The sequence below is a fragment of the Adelges cooleyi genome, unplaced genomic scaffold (assembly GCF_023614345.1).
Source record: "Adelges cooleyi isolate 19-005CV unplaced genomic scaffold, UGA_ACOO_1.1 ACOO_flye_CR_arks_rails_tigmint_CR_PRNA_376, whole genome shotgun sequence".
Taxonomy (NCBI): domain Eukaryota; kingdom Metazoa; phylum Arthropoda; class Insecta; order Hemiptera; family Adelgidae; genus Adelges; species Adelges cooleyi.
Window position 1 is genome coordinate 5,448,285 of NW_026096053.1, and position 22,880 is coordinate 5,471,164.

General features: G+C 30.5%; 1 protein-coding gene across 1 annotated transcript; it reads left to right on the plus strand.

Moving 5' to 3' along the window:
* Window positions 1-286: 286 nt before the first annotated feature.
* On the plus strand, window positions 287-21,348 carry LOC126840893 (acetylcholinesterase-like). Its single transcript, XM_050576884.1, has 6 exons — window positions 287-554; window positions 16,547-16,778; window positions 16,850-17,040; window positions 17,117-18,446; window positions 20,174-20,349; window positions 20,439-21,348. The coding sequence occupies exons 2-6, from the start codon at window positions 16,555-16,557 to the stop codon at window positions 20,546-20,548; spliced, it is 2,031 nt and encodes a 676-aa protein (XP_050432841.1). The 5' UTR covers window positions 287-554; window positions 16,547-16,554; the 3' UTR covers window positions 20,549-21,348.
* The last annotated feature ends 1,532 nt before the right edge of the window (window positions 21,349-22,880 follow it).

Consider the following 22,880-nt stretch of genomic DNA (forward strand, 5'->3'; position numbering starts at 1 on the left):
CTATATTGAAATCATAACTGGCTACGGTTGAAACATATTGTTATGATGTATATGTGGTGCCCCGGGCGGGTTGAAGAGATCGCCGCGAAATGGTTGAAAGGGTGAGAGGGAGGTGGTGAAAAGACTTCTTTTTTTTTTCCTGTGGGTTGACCTCCCGAATCAATCAAAACGGGAAGAGTTGTGTGCTTGTGCAGGTATGGGACGACGCAATGCGGTCCTGCGTACAACCAAAGGGGAAAACGTATAGCCACGTCGCCGCCGTAGTATGCCAGTCGTTAGCCGTCGCTCGAACCGCGGTCACAAGTTCAGCGCACAAGTCTTGGACTTTCCGCACGAGTTTTTTTATTATATATATATATATTTTTTTTTTTTTGGCCAATACAATTATCCGAAACGTTTTCCACGTCCGGACGACCAGTTTTGGCAGAATCGTTTTGCGCCAACAACCGGATATGATCTAGTCTGGCGACCAGAGAGACAGCGGTTTTCCTCGCCGAAATTTTGCTAAAATTTACCATTTTGATGACCGAACTTGTTGGCAATACGGAAATCGGGTAAGCGTTAAAATACAAATTAAACCCCCATTTCATAAGTGACGGAGGTGGGCAGACGTATCGACGATTCAAAGTAACGGCGCGCTTCTATTTGATAAAAAAAATTGTGACAGTTTATTGTAACACTGTGAAAGAATTGGAGTACCTATCAATAAAACGGCTAGATTAACCGAGACGAATAGGCTAAATTTGTTTACAAGAAAAATGTACAAAAAGGGTCTAACCTTCGTCTCGTAGAACGGGACCGACTGAAATACATTTTTTTTGTCGAGCTTTAGAAAATGTTATTAGTATAAAAAAAATTGTTATAAAAAGTATAAATCCGGTAATTCTAATATAATATATAAACGTACATTTTCACGAATAATACGTTAAATAATCAAAATTCATAGATTAGTGTAGTAGCTATTGTTATTTTTTTAGTTTTTCTTTACCTTTGTATTTTACGGAAAATTATTAAATATTTGTTTTTTAGTACTTTCCAGAGCTATATAAACTTTTAAATCTTAAATAGCAACGTACATATTTTATTAGGTACCTTTTAAAATTAATAATATGCTGAACATTTTGACTGGTCAATAGCCAGTTTTGGATGATTAAATTTAAATTGGTTAAAGTTTAAAATTTAAGACGGGAGGAAGGGTGGAATGTAGTAATATTTTTATTTGCACGCATTACTCTACAGCACTCCTCCTCCCGTCCTAAATTTTTAACTTCTGTTTACCATTTGAGTTTAAAAGATTATAGACCTCTGGGGAAAAAAAAGGAAAAATCTAAATTTGAGTATTGTTTGATATTATAAAATAACACAAACTAAAGTGTCTTAAAAAGAAGGACTACAAAATTACAATTATTCTAAGAGAAACTTAGTGGTTTATCTTTTATGAATCACCCTATATAGTATAAAATATAGAAAAAGCGTAACGAGGAAAGGGCCTACCGGGATTTGTTGGTATCCTGGTGGGTCTATCCGCTTGTGGCTAGTTAGAAACTTTAATTACACAAACTTAACCTTATAACTATCGTAGGTCGTAGTTAATTATATTATATAATATTGATAACTTTGGGTGTGATGTGTAAACATTTATAAATTTAATATAAATGTAAGGAAAAAAATGTTGTTAAAAAAATTACAATCAAAATATATATTTTAGAATAAAGAATTATTCGTGTGGAATTGAGTATTAATACAATATAATTAATAGGTGTATCAATTGTATTAAATATATTAAAGTTTATATAAGATGTACCTAACCACAGACGATGGTAAGACTAATCGGTTGGAGTTGATATATGATAAACATATTTATCATATATGGTACGCATAGTGTTGATATTAATTGAAAGATCAACTCGTACTATCTTGAAGTTTTTTTTTAAATTTTATGATTAAAACTATTCACATTACGTATAAATTAAATAACGACTTAAGCTTAAAATTACTTTTAAAAAATCGTTAAAAGGGCATAGTACATCATATATTATATATTTGGATTGGAAAATTTGTTAATTAATGCTCGACTATTTAAAGTTTATTTCTTAAACTGAAACACAGATTTTTGAAAGTATATTAATAAATACATACATTTTTTCTAACTTATAGGAAATTCACTAAACATTTATTAAAAAATCTAATCTTTTATTCGCAGTTAATTTCATCATTAGCAAAATATTATTTCCTCTGGTATTGTCGACAAAATAATAAACCGAGTTTATTTTAAAAGACATGTAATGGTAGTGCTTTTTTATTCAAACCAAAGCTTTAAATGTTTTACTGACAACATAAAATAATTGGGTTTTAACACCGATGGAAACGCGCTAATTAATAATGGAAAACTTTAGAAAAAAATTTTTTAATCGAATTTATGAAATTCTTTTCTTTTAGAACTATTGAAAGTAAATAATGCGGTAAACACCAAATTTTGTAATTATATATAGGATTTTGTCCGTTTATTAATTAGCGCGGGCAGATTTTCCAGTTAATACTTGACAATGGGATTAGAGATTTAGAGGTGGGTCAAGTTATTAGCGTAAAGACCTATTTTTTCATTCATACAGTCTACTACGGTAATGGTTTTTGTCTTTGGTCGACATGAGAGTAAGAGTGGTGGTGACATACAAGGTATTCAACCCTTGTTGGATAACATTACCATATTAGTATTACGTTATAACAACAATACCTATAACCTATGTCAAGTGCACAAACTAAATTATTGTTATGATAACATAAAAAAGAATCGTTCCCCTAAATTATTGATACATTATTAAAAATGAACATTAAATGTATGATTAATTTATTATCATTTACTTTCATTTAATTGTATAATTTATCTTATTTAGAGACAAGCAAAAAATATTTATGATTTACTTAGATTCAAATTTTTATGGGTGGTGCAAAATTCATTTTTGCAATTTCAAAAATCCTTGGACCATTTTCTTTATTGTAATCACAATTAATATTTAATAATGACTAATTAATATGTTTTAAACTTAATCCTGCAATATCAGTCAGTTAAGCAAATAAATTAGTTTCTAATTAGTCAACAATTAAATTATTCGTGATAAAAAATTAAATTTTACTCTTGATATATATTTTTTTGTTCTATAGTTAATAGTTAATTATCTATTGTTTTACTTTATTTCAGGTTTATTAATTTTACTTATTTCAAAGAATAATGCTAACTAACTTTTTTATTCTATGTAACCCAGCATTTGGTTTTTGAATTTAAATATTTCTGCTTTAATACACAATAATTATGATAATTTTTGAGCAAGATGTACTAATAATAAATGTTAAATTATATTAAAATTGTAAATGTGTAAATATTCCCACGTTGATATTCTATAGTTAAATTTTCGTTTATTATTGCTAGTTCTATAGAACACCATAAGAGTGATACCAGCCATAAGCTAAAAGTTACTTTTTCCTTAACTTTTAACTTAATGAGTTACATTTTTATCTTTTTAAAGAAGTAACTTAATTTAACTAAGTTTATTTTTTAACATTAAGTTAAACTAGTTTTCCAAAAAAAAACAAACGTGCTGAACTTTGAGTGTAGGTTAGACAAGACAACATTGTTTTTTTTTCCTGAAGTAAAACTCTGGCAGCGATCAATCTTATAAGAACAACAACGTTCCGTTTCGGGCCTAGAAATACGGCAAAACAAAACATATTAAAAATGTATGATGGCACCGAGCGCTGTATAAGTTGCTTGTATAAGAAAACAAGGGATGAGATTATTAAATTATTTTGTTCAAACTATGAATAATTTTGCTTCTCGAAATCCTCCGGTTATAAATAATTTCCACTATTTAAGGTTCGGCGAACCGCTCTGGGGTACCGCGGCGGAGCTTTAACGACTTATTTAATTGAAAAGCAACGAATCAATAACCATTACTAAACAACACTTTTGGGTGAAATAACAAGGGTGCAACACAAGGGTTGAGCGCATAAATATGGGTAAAGAAACTACCTGGACAATCAGTATAATTCACAGCCCCAAAAGCAGTAACTATGCAGTACTTGAACTCTGCAACGAGTCCTATAAATAACTGTTTAATAAAAATTTCCTAGAGCTACAAATAAATCACAACTAGAGATGGCAATAGCCCGTTTTTTATTTATAAAAATGCTACCCAGTTAAGTTTTTTAGAGTAAGCCCAATAAAAGACTTAACCGCTGGGTTTGGTTTTTTCCTTTGCCAACTCTGTGACAAATAAATAAAGCAGTTAAATTGATAAACTGGTTCATGTTGTTGAAACAGCACAAGTGGAAAATGTATTTTACCCAAAATGTGCACCTTATGAAAATATACTAAGTAAAAAAGAAAATGTATGCGCCCGGGTTAAAAATCAGTCAAAGTTGTTGTATAGAGTTAACCGGGTATTTGGGTGTGATAATAAGTGATGTACAAATGATAAATTATTTCCATTATAAAAAAAAACTGTTTTGCTCAAATAAATGGTTAGTACTTTAAATAAATTATGTTTAATTTATGGATATAATATAAGAGTGATTTTTCTTAAGTGATATTCTGAACAACATCAGTTAATATCAGCGTTTTTTTTTTTATGAATGCGTTTTATGAATTGAATCATTCTTAAGCACTCGATATTAGATTCATTTAATGATGTACGCAAATGGATGTTGTTTTTTACCGACCTAGAAAAAGCTTTCGACAGAGTAAACCATGACCTATTTATATAAAAACTTAAATCATATGGTACCTATGATCCACTATTATCCAGTTTTCGATCTTTCATAGCTAATCGAATACAATTTGTCAAATATACCTAGTAATTTAATTTCAGAAAATATTTATGCTGTTAACTACTATATCACATGTTATGCACCACTATAACTTTCGCTTTAAAAAAATTTACCACATCATATGATTATACAACAAATAATAATAAAAAAATTATATGGGTGCCACTTTTAACTCAAATTTAAAGGCCATTTTTCTAAGCATAAAATGTTTTTAATATTGTAAAATGATATATATTCGCAGGGTATAAAATATGAATAACCAAGATGCATTAAATAGATATTTCCAAAACATCAAAATTGTTGTATAACATTTCAGAAATATTTTTAAAACATGTTTACCAACTTATTATTGGTATTTGACAAACAGTTTGTTTTACAATATATTTTAGCTGTGCGTGTAATATTTAACTCGTTTTTATGTATAGTATTCGTGGCCATAACCCCTGTTTGGACAGTTACCCCTCGCCAGTTCTACATGGAAGAGCGGATATTTTCTGTAATTTTTTTAACACAAAACCGTTTGAAATTTTCCCTATACCCTCACTATTGCGTCCATGTCGTAGCCGATGATGACAAAAATAATAACAATAACAACAACAACAACAAAAATAGTAATAAAATAAAAACAAACGATCGTTACTCGCGAGAGAGTTTGAAAAACCATCAAAAAGGCGTGTTAGACGAGGGCTGGCGTTTGATATTTTTCCCCTTAGAAAAACAAACAACTGTTTAAATTCAACGGAAAGATAGTAGCCTATACATATATATATAATTTTCCAAAGTAGTAAAACCGAAACAATACATACATAGCATAAGTGATAAATGAGAATTTGTAAATATATATCTCTGCCGTGCAGCACTTCCGGCCGTAATTAAAATGCCATCGGTCGATTTCGCCCCACCGAAATAAATTATTATAATACGACGGTTATGGCAGACCATGAAAATATTGCTTCGTTTTGTTGAACCGTGGAAAAACAGTTTGGACGAGGTGTATTGTGAAAGGGAGAGAGAGAGAGCGAGTGAGAGGGGAAGGGAGGATAGGAGTAGGGACAGACCGTTGTCGAGAGAGGGAGAGAAGATATTGATTTTCCCCCGGATACGAGCACCAAGTCATTTTGATGAGATTTTTCCTCGCTCTCGGACCTAATCTATGTGTTTTGTTAAATGAAAAATTACAATAATAATATGTAAATGCGTTCCGAGTTAAACAAGATATCCCGTCAGAACGATACTACTCGTGCACAATCCAATTATCGTACCGAACCTATTGCACGCTAACGTGTCGCGTGCAGAAACGTTGGAAATAGACCAAAAATTGTGTGATACTCCAAGTTATATTATCTGGAATAAGATATAAATTTTTTCTGTAGGCTTATTCGAACATCTCGTTTTCAAATAAGGGTAAAATCAGCAGATAAGAGAAGTTGTACAACATATCTATTATTTTATAATATTTTGGAAATTACTTTTGAAAATAGTTTTCTACATATTTTTCCCCTGCAACATTTCAACTCAAAAGTTTTATAGATATTTATTTAGACAAATTATTGCTTACTGTTATTTTAATGTTTTTGCTTTTATAACTATCCCTTAACTTATGAAATCACCAAAACAATATTGTTTTATCTTCCAATTCCTGTGTGGGTAGGTTTATATTAGCATTTATAAGTACGAAAATTATTGTTGGTAACAGTAGATAATTTTTACTTATATATGTTTAATATTGCAGTCTTATCATACCTAAGGTCTAAGTCTTACTACTTAGACCTTATTATTATAAGGACTAATTATGAGTATTTTACAAAACGTTAAAAAAATTTGAGTTACTAAATTTAAACTTTATTAGTTGTTTGCAAGTAATAATTATTTAGAAATTAACGATTAAGTGTAATATTTTTTTATTGCAAATAAAACTAGCCGGTGGAATAATGATTTCCTAGTTTTTCCTTGTTTGGTTTTTCTTAACGTGATTTATATGTTTTCCATAATTTCAATATATATGTATAATAAAAAGAAATTCTCAGTAAATATATTTTCATGTATAAAATATTGTCTATGTAAATTTCGAAGGTAATTCGACTAAGATAAAAATGTCAACTTCAACACCATTCCAAAAGTCAACGTCTTTTTGATCTAAATCATTTTTAGTTTTCAATCATTAATCATGAACTCGAATTTAAATGAACGGATTGAAAATGCATTTAACGGTAAGAGCTTGTAGTAGAATATTATTTTTCGACTAACGAAATGTCAGCCAGTACTTTAATGTATTTCCGGTATTAAAGTGTTTTTAAGATTGCTATTTGTTTTTAGGTTCACGTTAATATTTATGAACAATAATACTTCGGTTAGCGTTTAAATATATTAAATATATTAGAATTAAGTATTTTCAGTAGCCATTTTTATTAATAAAACCGTTCATATAAAATAATGTCATTATAATTTATAAATGATCAAACATTATAAATCTCAATTTGAAACCTTCTTGAAAGTATTTAAAAAATATGTTTGAAATAATATAAAAACGATTGGGTTATTTACTGTGAGCATTGTATTTATAGATTACAAGTTTATAATTTTAATTAAAAATGTCAATAAATATTTAAATAAAAAAACTATTTTTACATAAACTGATAAAGAAAAACAATATAGAAGAGCTTTTTTACTTATGGTGTTAACATTTTTCCCACGCAGAAATTGAAAATTGAAATTATTGAATATCTTTGAATTATTATAACAAAAGTATAAATGTAACTATCATGTGAAAACGTTAATTTTAATTTAAAAACCGATACCTACCTACTTCTAATAAAATATAATAAAAATATTTAGTTAACGTTTATATTAATAACAGTGTTCAAAAACAATTAAAAAATTGTTTAAAATAATGTTATAATTATTTCATGTTATATAGTATAATTGATAAGCGTTTAAATAAAATGCAGTGAACAGAACATATTTAATAAGTATTTTATCACCGCGGACAGCTAAAAACATATTTTTTAATTATTTAAACCCTGGCCAGCTAATATTTTTTTGAAAAATATTACAAAAAAATAATTTTAACACATTTTTTCTCAGTACATGGAATACACTTTCAAAATTAGCATTTAAAACAACGATATATATTCAATTATTAATTAATTACTTATTATGTACTATTTTTAAATCTTAAAAAAACAACAGATACTAATAAACAAATGTCCAAATAAAAATACTGTACATACAGCTTTAGTATCGAAGCTAAAAAATATTTGATCAAAAACATTCTGTAAGAAATAATTGATGAGTTTTTAATAATATGGAGTTTTTGAATTTGGTTGATTTTTTATTAAATTTTAACTCTTTATCAACATTTTCATCAAATATTATTATTTCGTATATATATATCTAACAATAGTATTTTAAACACTGCCTAATTATAAGATATTTACACGGCTAGAATAACGTTATTTTATTGTTGTAACAAATCGAATTATTAAGCTCCTTACCCCTATAAAAAAGTATAATATTATTAAAAACATCAACAATTAATTATTTTTTCGAACGTCTTAACCTTTATATTATGTATGAGGTACCTCATAAAGTATACGTATACACAATAAATGGACACGCCGTTGTATCGACGGATCGATTTTTTTTTGTCCCAAGTTCTTTTCAGAAAATAACACCGTAAAGTTTAATGACAACAAACAATATTACAATTCGGAGAAAAGAAAAATAGTTTATGTTATATTTTTAATTTCACACCCTTACAAAAAAAGTTCTTCTTTTTTTTTCACTTGACAATTTCAAATTATTTTATTGTCACGCGTATATTATTACATTAAGCTCATTCGCGTCATGTTGTGTAATCACATTTGTATACAAATAAATAAAAGCACACAAAGAACTAAACCGACCAACGGCCATGGCCATTGTACGGGGACAATTTACATCCACACAATGGATGTAAACCTTTCAACGGTAAAAACGCCATACGTCGCGTTTGTCGGTGGTTTTGACCCGCATGAATACGCCAGTGAGCTTGCCGGCGGATATTAAATTTGTAGGTACGACATATTCATCCCTTGCCTACATGTCTATATATGCTGTTGCCATTTTTCGTCCAGCCAGACAATAGGGAATTGAATTTCTTTCTTGAGTTTTGCTCGAGTACAATAAGATATATTATCAAAAGGCCAAAGTTTAAACTACATCTCATGCGGACGGTGAAGTTTACGCTGAACGTAGTTCTAAAAAATAACGTAACACTAGGAATAATAATTATTGGTGTTTTAAAGTAACTAATACATATATTATAGAATTTTTGTTTTTATTAACACGGTTATTATTAAAAAATTCGACAGTTACTGGTTACACACGTCTGTGAAAAAAAAAGCATTTTTCTGCCGAGTCTGCAACCACGAAAGAGCATTTTCATGTCTCGTTGAAGTACCAACATACATTTAGAGTAGTGGTGGAATTATAGATAATGATATAGTATATTAACAAGCAGTAACAAGCTAGTATCTAAGGTGGCTAGTAATTAAAAGATATCAAGTTTCTGGCTAATATTTTAGTGTTTAATATCTGGCTTAAAAGAATTCATAAAAATGTGACCTCTTAAATTCATTTTAGTTCAGTTCTGGTTTGAACGTTGTGAATACAACTTATGCCCCCAACCCCACCCCCGCACCCATTCCCAACTCCACTCCACACTCAACCCCCAACCCCAACCACTTCCCTCATCTCTAATCTCTTATCAGATACGCTTTTGTAAATAACGTTTTTTTCGGTTATGTGCCAGAGCTAAAACATAAAAATGTCAATTAGAAAACATGGCATTAAAATATGTTTCTAGCCCCTATCAACGACCATTTAGTTTAAATCAAGTTACATTAAAAACAAGTAACTTGGTTAAATTAAAAGTTTCTTCTTTAAATCGATAAAAATAATGACTTACGTTAAGTTAACAGAGTTTATATTCAAAGTACCTGGATGTCATTTCATTTTAGACTTCCCTTGAAATTTCCTTGATAACCTTTATGTTATCTTTCTTACATGATCACATTTACTCTATTAACTCTTAGCTCAAGAGCCCTACTCTCTGATACGCAATACCTCCAAGTTAATCATTCACTTCATCCTTATGACCTTATCTAGCAAACAAAATGCACCATGATAGCACATCCTAACGTATAATATCAATGATCTGCACTGGTGCTAAAACCAAAGTTGATTTTATTTAGTTGTTTTCGGCTTTTAAGACAGTTAAGACTGTTTTTTTTCGCACTCTCGAAGGTCCATGTTTCAGAAATGTATAAAATAACTGGGCGTATTAGAATCATATTTATTTTAAGATTGACATTTTCAGAGATGACTCTTTCTAGCCCATAATAACAGAATTGCTCTTTGTGTTCATAAACATTGTCAAAGTACTTGAATTCCGCTCAGAAGAGTATACTTTTTAATAACTCTAATAAGTTATAGTAGAATCTATAGTAATAGTAGTGTGATTAATTTTAAATAGGTAACCATGTATAAACGAATCTACCAATATTGATCTACTAAAAGTCTCCTAAGAAATAGTATTCAATTATTTTTTTATTGTGTCTCAAAACTACAAAACGTAACCGACTGACTATACGGACCATGATGAAAATGACTATTGAGGGTTTTTATTTTAATCTTGTAACTCGGGACCAATGAATCTAGACTCGTTTAACGGAACATCTGATAAGGTCAAATTCAAATAATAACGCGGACGGCAAAGTGAATGCTAGTTAATTCACAAATTATTCATAGAGTAAATTCAAGTCTTCACGCGTGCTCTGTATAGTATACCTATAAAAGGGTCATGGAATACAACTGCGGGCCCATCATTTCGCCCGCATTGCGGATAATAATATTTAGGCAACACGACATGCTCGTTTTACGTGCAAACTCGACCAGGACCATTATATGGGGGATTAGAGGTCATCTTTTTGTAGTATTTCACCGAGACATTTGTAAAACGTGTAATACAGTATTCCGTGTCATTTGATTTTATGTTTTCCTTATCTGTACACATAGTACTCCTTGCTAGATTTCCGTACGACCCTTGACCTAATTTCAAATTTTAAATACAGGTATCCACGTTTAACTACAAGTGCGGTGTATATTTTATATTATATATACACCTGCAAGCACGACAAATTGTACATAATACTTATGCACTATATAGCGTGCGTTTTACACTTAAAACCCGAGTCGAAAGGCCGTGTGTCTAGGCGATGGCACCGCTTACACGCTTATGTCGGGTTGATTTGTTTCATGTCTGGTAGACACACAGTAAGGATATCTACCATAACAAACTTGCCATCGAGTACTACCAACCCGTGGATTAAATTTGCATATTCCGAAAATATTAAGTTCACAATTTCTCAGGACAGTAAAATCTTCATAATGCCCCTATTTCTTCACCCGAGTAAAAAAAAAACACTAAAATGCGCGTTAAAAAGGAAACCCATATATTTTGTGTTTCTGACGATACAAATAACTATACAAACGGAGGTTGAAATTCTTCGGTTAAATACTCAACAAAATTATTTATTAAATGAATCGTTTTCGCGAGATAATAAAAGTATTCAGTAATCATTAGTTTTTAAATATATTTATCTAAAAAAATAGTGTGCGTTAATAATTAACATTAAGTTCAATAAAAAAGTACATTAACGGATAACGCGACTTGACCAAATCCATCGACAAGTTTAAGCGTTTGAGAAGTTTTTTTTCAAGTAACATTAACATAAAATATGTTCTAATTAGCAATTGGTTCTTAATGGCTTTTCGTCGTGACCCTAGCTCGTTACGGAATACATTTTTTTCAGGGTTTGAATTTCTGATTATCGTAGATTAAAATTGATTATTAATTGTTGGATATGATAATTTTTATTCTGCGATAACTGTTGCTGGATGAAAGTACTCTTAACCGTATTATTTAGAAGAACTATTGAACTAACGCATAGTTATTGTGAACATTTTTAGGATAACAAATGGACACTTTTACCATTGTCTCTTAGAGTATAACTTACACGGGAGGACACGATAAATCGTTATGGCTGGTCAAAGACGTTGTGCGTTTTGTTATTTGTTAACATGTTTGCCGTACTGTTCGAATTGAATTTGCTCGAGATTGTCTTGGCTAAATCCAGTGATGGTGTATTATTATCAATTATATACTATATATCTATTAAACGGAGGCGGTGCTGAATGACAGTGTACGCGCAAACTGTGTCACGTTTCACATGATCCGAACCCTCGCTATATCGTTGATCGCCGCTAACTATTGGCTTCCTCATTGCATTAACCACAATGACGACGTGCACTCAGCGGCGGCTCAGCCCTACATTACCGTTTCGGGAGGGAAAAAAATCTTTACCTTATAACACTGTACACACACATACATACGTATACGTATGACAATAATACGGCGTGCAGACATGTCTGTCCAAAGGGGACAACCGGCAAATCGATTTCCTCTCGCACACGCGCGGCCCGATGGCAACCTTCTACTATAATATGCCTTCCCCTCCGCCAGCAATCGTTTATCTTTGCCAACCGTGGAATTACGCGGGCTTTTAGTGGACGATTAATCACGATGGGGGTAGCAGGGCCTCTGAGGTCGCGTGTAAAACGGGCCCATACAAGGGGGAAAAATCGTGGACGGCACCCCGAACGTGTTCCCATATAAAATTACAGTGTGGTGTATACATGAAGAGTTGGAAAAAAAAAAAAACGTTTTACAAATTAATGCGGACCGCCGCCAGAGTGCTTAGCCGGGGGAAGGTGGTGGCGTGGGGACGATGTTTTGAATAATTTTTACAAACTATCTTGTTCGCGGGATTTATTAAACGGTATGCGAGGCGATGGCGTAATTACTTAATGGGACCCATTCGTTTTGCGCCCCAAAGGCTGCACCCGAATAATATATTCAATTATGTTATACAACCGCTTAACGGTTTAATGCACGCACGGACGCGTTCGACTCAATCTAAAGCTAAATCTGTTTACACGGCGTACAATTAGTGTGTTATTTTCAAAATTCGAGTAGATTTGTTGTTGTTGTTTTTTTTTTCAGTACAAACGTTTTGTTCCGGCTTGAACCACTGCACTGTCGTTTAATGTATTATGTTTTGTTAACTTTTTGCAGACATTAAAATTGTAAATTCTAGTCGCCGGCATTAACGTTTAATTCGAGTACGCCCTCGAGCACCTGCTTGGACGTTGTTAAAAAAAAATGCGATATCCGTTTGAAAACAAAATAAATATATATATTTTTGATTTGAAAAACACGCTTTGAAAAGCCACTCGGCCTTTAAATAGCAAAACATAAATATATTATATATATTTTTTTTCATGGTATAAATATGTAGTGTAAAACGCATTAGTACCGCCGGTAATTTTTTTTCTATATTATGCTTAATACTTTTTTTTTTTTTAAGTTTTCATGAAACGCTTTTTATGAGAATCAACCGTGCTCTATATGATGCTCGTAAATTGCACTATAAATGCACGATTTAAAAAAAATGGATCGGGGTCGTTTCGTCAAAGAATCATAGAAAAAGTACAAAAAAACAAGAAAATATGCTAGCGTACAACAAAAGCTTGAGGTCAAGGTTTTTGAAACACAATAATATTATATTAATATTTAAATGTGAGTGTGCTTGTGTGTAAATACATTTTACTTTCAAAAAAGGCTTCGTCATTAAATATTAATGTTACAACGGGTATTTGCTATTATTCCAAGGAAAAAAATGTATTCTTAAAAATGGCTCTTATGTCTTATGTCTATATTGAGTATTCATACTACATTTGATATATTCTACATCTATAAGAACAAGGGTGCAATTACTAGTTCATTATATTTTTTCACAAAAAACACTTCATAAAATATTTAGTAAATAATAAAATAAGCCTAATTCAATATTTAAAAAATAGGATGTGAGTTTGGGCAAATTAAGAAATTTTAAAATGTAAACATTTTTAAAAATATTTTATCCAATTTTGTATTTTTTAAATATTCCCTTAACATATGACACATTTTAGAAAATCTATAATTAATTTTAAGAAAAATAACTTAAAATTTAATATTGTTTCCAATCAATTCTTATTTTAAATTTACCTGAAAATGTGTGTGGTTTTGTTTTATTGACCCGATCTAATTTACCCGATTGACAAAAGAAAAAATGTGTATGGTTTTGACCTATGAAGAATGTGCGGTTTTGAACGACAAGTGTGTGGTTTTAAACGACGCGCGTTTAGAAATGTAGCATAATGATTATTTCTTAACGTTGTTCAATCATCTTTTTTCATTATATTATTATTATTTTTTTATTCTTGACTATCATGATATATATTGTCAAATTCACTTAACACTTTTGACTAAACACGTTAGTTATTTTTTAAGTACTATTTTTTTTCTAATGACTAATTAAGTTTTTTTTAAATACTCTAAATTGATACCTACATAATTAATTTTTAATCTTAATTAAATCTTAATGCAAAAAAAAAACAATTTTTCTTCTTGTTATAAATTATAAGATGTTAAAGTATGTTAAAGTATTAAAAGAAGTGTGAAACGTCTTATAATTATATATTATTATAACTTTTATCTATAAAGTGGCCTGTCACGTGTTCGTGGTTTATTCACTTGTTTGTTTCTACGTAACAACATAATTTTTTAAAGAATAGATTAGCCGAGTACTTTATGTCGATATAAAGGTTATCAATTTTGTGAATTTTATATGTCACAGCACTTTGGTAATTTGAAAAGTTTGTTTCCAGACAAAATACGTTAGCGTTGGAGATTGGGTTGCTCTATATAAGAGGGATCGGGTTTTCATACTTCATCCGCACTCATTCATCTCGTTTAAATCTAGTTTTATCCGATGTGTTTTGAAACTTTCAGTGTATTATTCCAAAGCGACGTTATACATATTTTAGTATATTACAATACGTATATAAATGTCAATTTTTTTATCTTTCTGATTTTAACCTGTGAGGTATAACGCACCACGTTTATGTTTGATTAGGACCATTTTATATACGTATGTCGTATATGTATGTATACCTAAGCTACCAGTTTCGGTGGTTTTAATAAGGTTAGTTCGGTAGACTAATTTCTTCGCATAAAAACGAACGATGTTTGTTGTGTGTACATATATAAAATCGTATGCAAGCTAGTATAAGTAAAACGGGTCTATTTTACCTAATATTATCCTTATAAGACTACTTTTTTTTATAGCTCTTCGTTAATACTACAATTTTCTCTTTAAAACGTTGTTTGATTTTATTTATTTTTTCGTATAACAGAAAAAAAATAAAAAAACCGCCAACACAAAAAGATATATGTTATGTGGATTTTTCGTAGAAATGGGTTGAAATAGTTTTTTCAAGCTTTTTCCATTTAATCATTATATTTTTTTAATACAAATAATTCACATTAAGTTTTACATTACATTCGACTAAATTGTTCCTCTTAATGACAAAAGTAATAATAGTTTTCACTTAATGTGAATATCTGAATTCGAATGGTGCTTAAATAGTCATCAATTTTCCAAACATAACTATAAATTTAAACGAGATGTAAGCATTACAAGTGATAACTCCTGAACAGTATTATTTATTATTTACTGTTTACTAAGTTGAAAAGGTCAAAAAAGAATTATCTCTAGGTCAATCCATAAAAGAACACATCCCTATGCATTATATTGAAATAGTATGTTTAATTCTTATAAAATCCATGAAGTGAATAGTTTTATTTACTTGTGGGGTAAGATAAGAGTAGGTTCTGTTTTTTATTTAGCAACATTTTGCATAAATTAAAAATATAGTAGTAACAACTATTACAAAAAATTAGTTTTTAAAGTACTCTCATGTATAATTATTTTTTCTACTGGTCCTATATATAGAAGTAAATGTAAACCGGGAGGCACTATAACCTGTCATTCTACAAAGTTTGTAATGGGCATAAAAAATATAGTCTTAAATAAACAAAACCGTAAACATTTAGCACCAGAGAAAAAAAAACTACTTAATTAAAATGTTTTTTTCTACTAAAACATCAGTGCTGAAAGTTATGGAAATCTATTTATTTCAATGTTTTTATTTTTATAAAACTACAAATTATTTGAAATGTATAATAATTTTTTATAATGTAATATAAGTATATACTTTGTGTACGATAAAAAAAAGTACCTGTAAGTTAAGAAAAAATAAGGTAACAAGACGGCGGAGATCTTCAGAAATGTTTTAATCCAAATACTGTGTATAAAAAAATAGAAATAAAAAGTTTCAACCCCACCAGAGGAAAAGGGTTAATTTTTTATATTTGACTTTAGATTAGTAGAGTTGTGTACAAATAATACAAATTGTAGTTATTTTAACGATTTTTATTTTGAAAGACGCCGCTTTTTAAAACTGAAAGTATTTTTCTCGATTTTGAACGCATATTTTTATCAGACATTTGGTCTTAAAAATTACCCAATAGACGATTTCTGATCTATAAACTATATATATGAAGGAACAGAATTTGTTGTGTGAAATTGGGGGGGGGGGGGGCTGTAACACCAACATTCCTAACTCTATTTCTAATTTTTATCGTTAAATGACGATTATTTATATAAAACTTAAACTATACCAATACAAACTGCGTGAAACCATTATTGTTAACTAAAAAATTGTTAATCATTTTTAGACTTTGAAATGGTCCAATGGTTGATTTGGTTGTGCTACTTGGTAGCTTTGTGCCATGGACTTGCGTTACGCCATGCCAGACATCAAAGTTCTGGCTCGCCAACGGCAGAAGACATATTAGAACCTCAAATTATCAGTCATGATCCTGATCGCGTTTTTAGACAACGGGCATCGGATATGTTTGCTCAAGAACCCGAATATACCGAAAAACGAAACATAAACCACAGACAAAGGTAATTCGTCACGTCCGACACGACTGAACAACATATTATTATTACTAATTGTAAAATGTTGTCTTATGCAGCCGGTCTGAGTTCGAAAATGATCGTGAAAATGCGTTTAAGCCAAATGGAAACGGTTATGATTCATTTCAAACCGACGACCCGTTGATTATCCGTACAACCAAGGGCAAGATCAGAGGAATCACACAAGCAGCATCAACTGGAAAGTTGGTCGACGCGTGGCTAGGCATACCTTATGCACAAAAACCATTGGGTTGGTGGTTTTTATTTGTATTGCTATTTTTAATTTAAAAAGCGAGTTCTTTAACTTGCAAATTGTTATATTTCAGGAAATCTCAGATTTAGACATCCCCGTCCTATTGATCGATGGGATAACACACAGCCGGAGACTATTATGAACTGTACTGAACCTCCTAACACGTGTGTTCAAATCTTTGACACGGTATTCGGTGATTTCCCAGGGTCGACAATGTGGAATCCCAACTCTCCCGTGTCCGAAGATTGTCTTTACATTAACGTGGTCGTACCAAAGCCTAGACCACAAAACGCAGCTGTAATGGTTTGGATATTCGGAGGAGGGTTTTATTCAGGGTCTGCTACTTTAGACATTTACGATCCCAAAATAATGGTGTCCGAAGAAAACGTTATTATAGTGTCGATGCAGTACAGACTTGCGTCGTTAGGATTTCTCTACTTCGATACCGAAGACGTGCCCGGAAACGCTGGTCTGTTTGATCAATTGATGGCCTTGCAATGGGTCCACGACAACATCAAGTTCTTTGGCGGAAATCCAAATAATATCACTATTTTTGGCGAATCCGCGGGCGCTGTTTCCGCTTCGCTGCACCTTCTGTCGCCGTTGAGCAGGAACCTTTTCAATCAGGCAATTATGGAATCTGGGTCGTCGACAGCGCCTTGGGCAATTTTGTCTAGGGAAGAGAGCTTCAAAAGAGGACTTCACCTCGCAGAGAGAATGGGCTGTCCGCACGACAGAAAGAACATTGGAAAAACTATAGAGTGTTTGAGACAAGCAAACAGTTCGGCAATAGTGGAAAAAGAATGGGACGAAATGGGCATTTGTCAGTTTCCATTTGTCCCAGTCGTCGACGGTGCTTTTCTCGACGATTACCCACAGAAATCGCTGGCAACCAACAACTACAAGAAAACAAATATACTGATGGGTAGCAATTCCGAAGAGGGTTATTATTGGATCATTTATTACTTGACAGAGTTGTTTAAAAAAGAGGAAAACGTACTAGTGTCTCGTGAAGACTTCATTAAAGCTTTGGGGAAAATCAACCCACACGCAGACGCGGCGGTTAAAGCCGCCATAGAGTTCGAATACACCGACTGGTTGAATCCCAATGATCCGATAAAAAACCGAAACGCTCTCGATAAAATGGTCGGAGACTATCAATTTACATGCAACGTTAACGAATTTGCACAATCGTATGCCGCAGCTGGCAACAACGTGTACATGTACTACTTTAAACACCGTTCGTTGAATAATCCATGGCCGAAGTGGACAGGCGTAATGCATGGGGATGAAATCAGCTATGTGTTTGGAGATCCGTTAAATCCATCCAAAGGTTATGAAGTTGAAGAAATTGAACTTAGCAAAAAAATAATGAGATACTGGACCAATTTCGCAAAGACGGGGTGAGTATTTTTTTTTTTTAATTAAAAAATAATTGTTATTTGTAAGTATATAAATGTAGAATTTTACGGCGTAAATCTTTTTATCACAAACAGGGACTTAACTAGGGTATAAAATATTCTTGACAAAGTGTATTGGTGTTCTTAAAATCTTTAAAAAGAAAAGAGACTACCTTAAAACTAAAAAATAATATACTACTACTCATTACTAAGGGTAAGTACTTAGTTCCAACGAAAAAAAAAATCAATAATACATTTTTGTAAAATGTACAATACACCATTTACATTCATAAACAAATTAGTTCCATAAACTGTTAATGGATTATCGTGATTGATCAAACGCCGTTCTATACGAGTAACTAAATTAGGTATATCCCATTATAAGAATATACCATGTATAAAAAAGCATGTCTAATAAAACTACTTACTTTTATTAGTTTGTTTTTATTTATTTTAAACAAAACGATTTATAATAAAAAAATATATTTTTCAAACTTGTTTTAATAGTTTAAAATATGTTTTTTATTGTTTACATTTAAAAAAAACACATTTTTTTCAATTTTGTCCAAGGTATATTTTATACCTTATAGGTATTTTTTTTTTTTTTTTTTGTTATTCTTCATAAGAACCAATTGTTTGAAATAATTAGTTTCGAAAACTAATTAAAAATAAATAAATACGTTTATATTGCAAAAGTCAACTTGGCAGTGGCGTTCACAAAAGTTTCTCATCAGTCATCACTCTTGGAGAAATAAGGTCAAGGACGTAGCAAGCGTGATGAACTTTGCCTGAGCCCGGCGAGTTTCAATCTTAAATCTGCTAAAACAAAGACGCCATTTTTAGTTTTTGAGAAATTTCTGTATAGAGCTTATATTTTTGACACAATAAAATAGTGTTTTAAAACTCAAATTTTAATCAATCGTCATAGTTCTAATGCAATTTATTTTCTCGGTCAGATATAAATACACTTTTGTATCATTTGTATAAAAAATAATCCGACTGCAAAGCTGTTCTGTTACATTAATAACAAAGAATAATATAGTTATACTATATGACTTTTAAGATACTAAACAATTTAAGGGAAAATTTTTAAATAAAATATCATAAATTGTAATATTATTAGGAGAGAGATAAAACTTTTATTGATAATAATAATAGCAAACTGACCAATTCATTGGTTTTCACTAGCAAACAGCCTACTATCATTACTCATATCGTGGAAACAAAAATTACAAATAATTTGTTAATGAATATAAAATTTACTTATACATGGGAAGCCAAAAAAAAAAAATAATACATTTTATGACTAGTAAAATTTTGTCGAACTACAAAAAAATATTATTTGCAAATCTTTCTTTCGATGGAATGACATTTTGAATCATGATCATGTGTTATGGCGCTTTCAATCCTGCACAATCAGCTGATTCGGTCCATACCTACTCCTCCGCATTTTCTTCCCCTCCTCCCTATCCTGGGGCACAATATGTGACAAAAGTGATTAAAAAAAAGCAAATTTTTAATAGAACCCCAACCACAAAACATATTCATGTCAATATAATATAGATACGGAAAACCTATAATAAATTGTAAATAAATACTCGGGGCCTTGGGCATCTCCTGATATGATTTTCTATTTGTGTTACCGATTACGATAGAATTGTATGTATTATCTATAATTTGTACCAAAAATCAAAATATAATACTTACAGCACTATACTGATGTTTTCCAGAAATCCGAGCAAGACAATTGACGGCTCGTGGGTAATTCCAAAATGGCCAATCCACACGGCTTACGGAAAAGAGTTTTTGACATTGGACACCAATAACACTTCTACCGGCGTCGGACCTCGATTGGAACAATGCGCATTTTGGAAAAACTACGTTCCCGACATTACATCGATTTCAAGTAAGCCGAATTCGATTTATTATAATAAAAACATTTTTAGTTTTTACTATTTTACACATCAACCAATTGTTAACTGTTTCTTTCGACAGAGAGTATGAAGGCTGATAGGAATTGTACTATGAGCGGAGGGACCAAATTGTACATGACGAAGTTGTCGATGGGGATTTTCATTATGACCACTGCTGCTTTCATGCTGTGAATTTCTTTTTGTTTTGTTTGAAGATTATTACCGATATTATTTATAATATTATTGTTGACGAAATAACTATTTAAAGAAAAAAAAAAAAAAAAAGTTTGGTGCCTGTCGTAAGACGCAGCTTGTTAACATACAGTATCATTGACCGGGTAACTGGTAGTAACCAGAGTATAATAATATAACTGATAGGTCTATGTTCAGTATAGGTTAAAAGTTGGGCTTCCAGCAGAAACGTATGCGCGCAACAAAAGAAATATTATAATAAAATAGTAATAAAAAAAAACATATAAACTTATATTATTATATATAAATACATATTTATTTTCTTCTAAAAATTATTTCTAGATCTGTATTACTGTAATGTAATAATATTATTATACTATTTATATTATATACGGCAATATTGCGCTAGTTCTTCTCGAGCGACGTTGGCTATATTTTCTCACACCGTACTTAGGCTTAACAATTTTGTACCATGTAAATAAAATATGACATACAAATTATTATTATTATTATTACTATTATTGTTTAAACGAATCCTAAAATACACACAAGGAGTATAATATAATATAACGATATATTTATATATTATATTATATTTATACACTGGTGTATGACATATCATTTCGTACCTTACGATAAATACTGTGTAGATTTTAGCGAGTTGGTTATCAAATATGTAATAATATATATTAAAGCCAAATTATAATATTATAATAAAATTAAAATAAACACCTGCCACCTTAAAAAAATCCTTATTTTATGTCGTGGTCCGTATTAATTGCATCGTATTCTTATTTTAATATATATATATATATATATATATATATATATATATATATTATATATTATAATTAATATATTATTAATTATTATTATTATATTATGTACACTATATAGCGAACCACCCGCGAAAATACATTTATACGAATATTTTGCTTAAGACAAAAATAAAGTCAACCATTGCCATGAATACAAATCAAAAACTAAAATAAATTTAAGATCACTATTCACTATTACGCTGATACATTATTCAAGTGTATATAAAAAGCATTATAAAAAATACTATTAGATTTCGGAATATAGTGTATTGATCTATGTGGTAGATATTATATTTTTCATCTTTTATGGACCGCGGTGGTTTATCTTCTTTTTTTTTTTTTAGAAAAATATTATCATAGATAATTTATAATATAGTTGTTAAGATTGCTTTTATTAATTATTAATTTATTATTATTATTATTGTATAACTTTCGTATATTGTTTTCCATGTTCTATATTATTAATTGTTGTTAAGCGTTCATTATATTATTCTTGTTTTACTTTATATAAGCTTAGTATATTTTATCAAAAGAACAATTAAACTGCCATCAATTAATCGTTTCTGTGTGTAATAAAACGGTGTTTAAAAAAAAAAATACAACAACGCTTCGTTTTTATTTATTACTGTCGACCCTTTTTCTATTTTCAAATACAATTGTATTATGAACTATCCTAAACATTAAAGTTTTTTCCTTGTTATTTTTTTCGAAAACCGAAATGAAACCCGATTGAATTTTTCATTTGTGGATTCATAATTCGACAGAAAATAAAACACTATTTCAATTGAATAAAAAAACTCGATTAGATTCATTTAAAATATACATACCTATAAGGCTTATAGTAAAAGCAATGACCAATCATTTATGGATATACTATATCTTGTTATTTCTGGGCTCCAACGATATCCATTATCCCTTGATATTACTTTATAAGACTTGTACTTACATACTTATAATAATAAAATAAAATAAAAATCTAACAATCTGACCTCGCTTTGTTGCCAAAATCTCTTTTTTTTTTTTGTTAAATTTATATAACAACGCATACCTAGTTGTGATGGGAGAAATCGGCTTTTGAACTAATGATTCGAACGTGTTTGGTCAAGTTACTTAGGTTTCAGTTGGGGCAAAATAAGGGATCAAAACTAGAATGAATCAAGAGAGATACTCACTCCGCACTCGTTGTGTTTTGATGAATTTTTACTTTTCAATATACCTAACCTACTTTTAATAGTAAACATATAATCATATTCTTCACTCCTTCAAAAAACAATATTATTGTAAATAATTATTAATTAGCATAGTGCCAATGTATTTACGAGTGAGCTGTAAGTCAATAATTGAATAATTTGCAAATTTAGATACTGCATAAGTAATGGTTAATTATGTTTTACAACTCCAACAACGAAATTATTGTACCTTGTTTAATAATAGTAATACCAAAAAAAAAAAATTATGACTTGAAATCAGGAGAAAAATCAGCCATTTTTCAGCCGAGTCTGCAACCACGAACA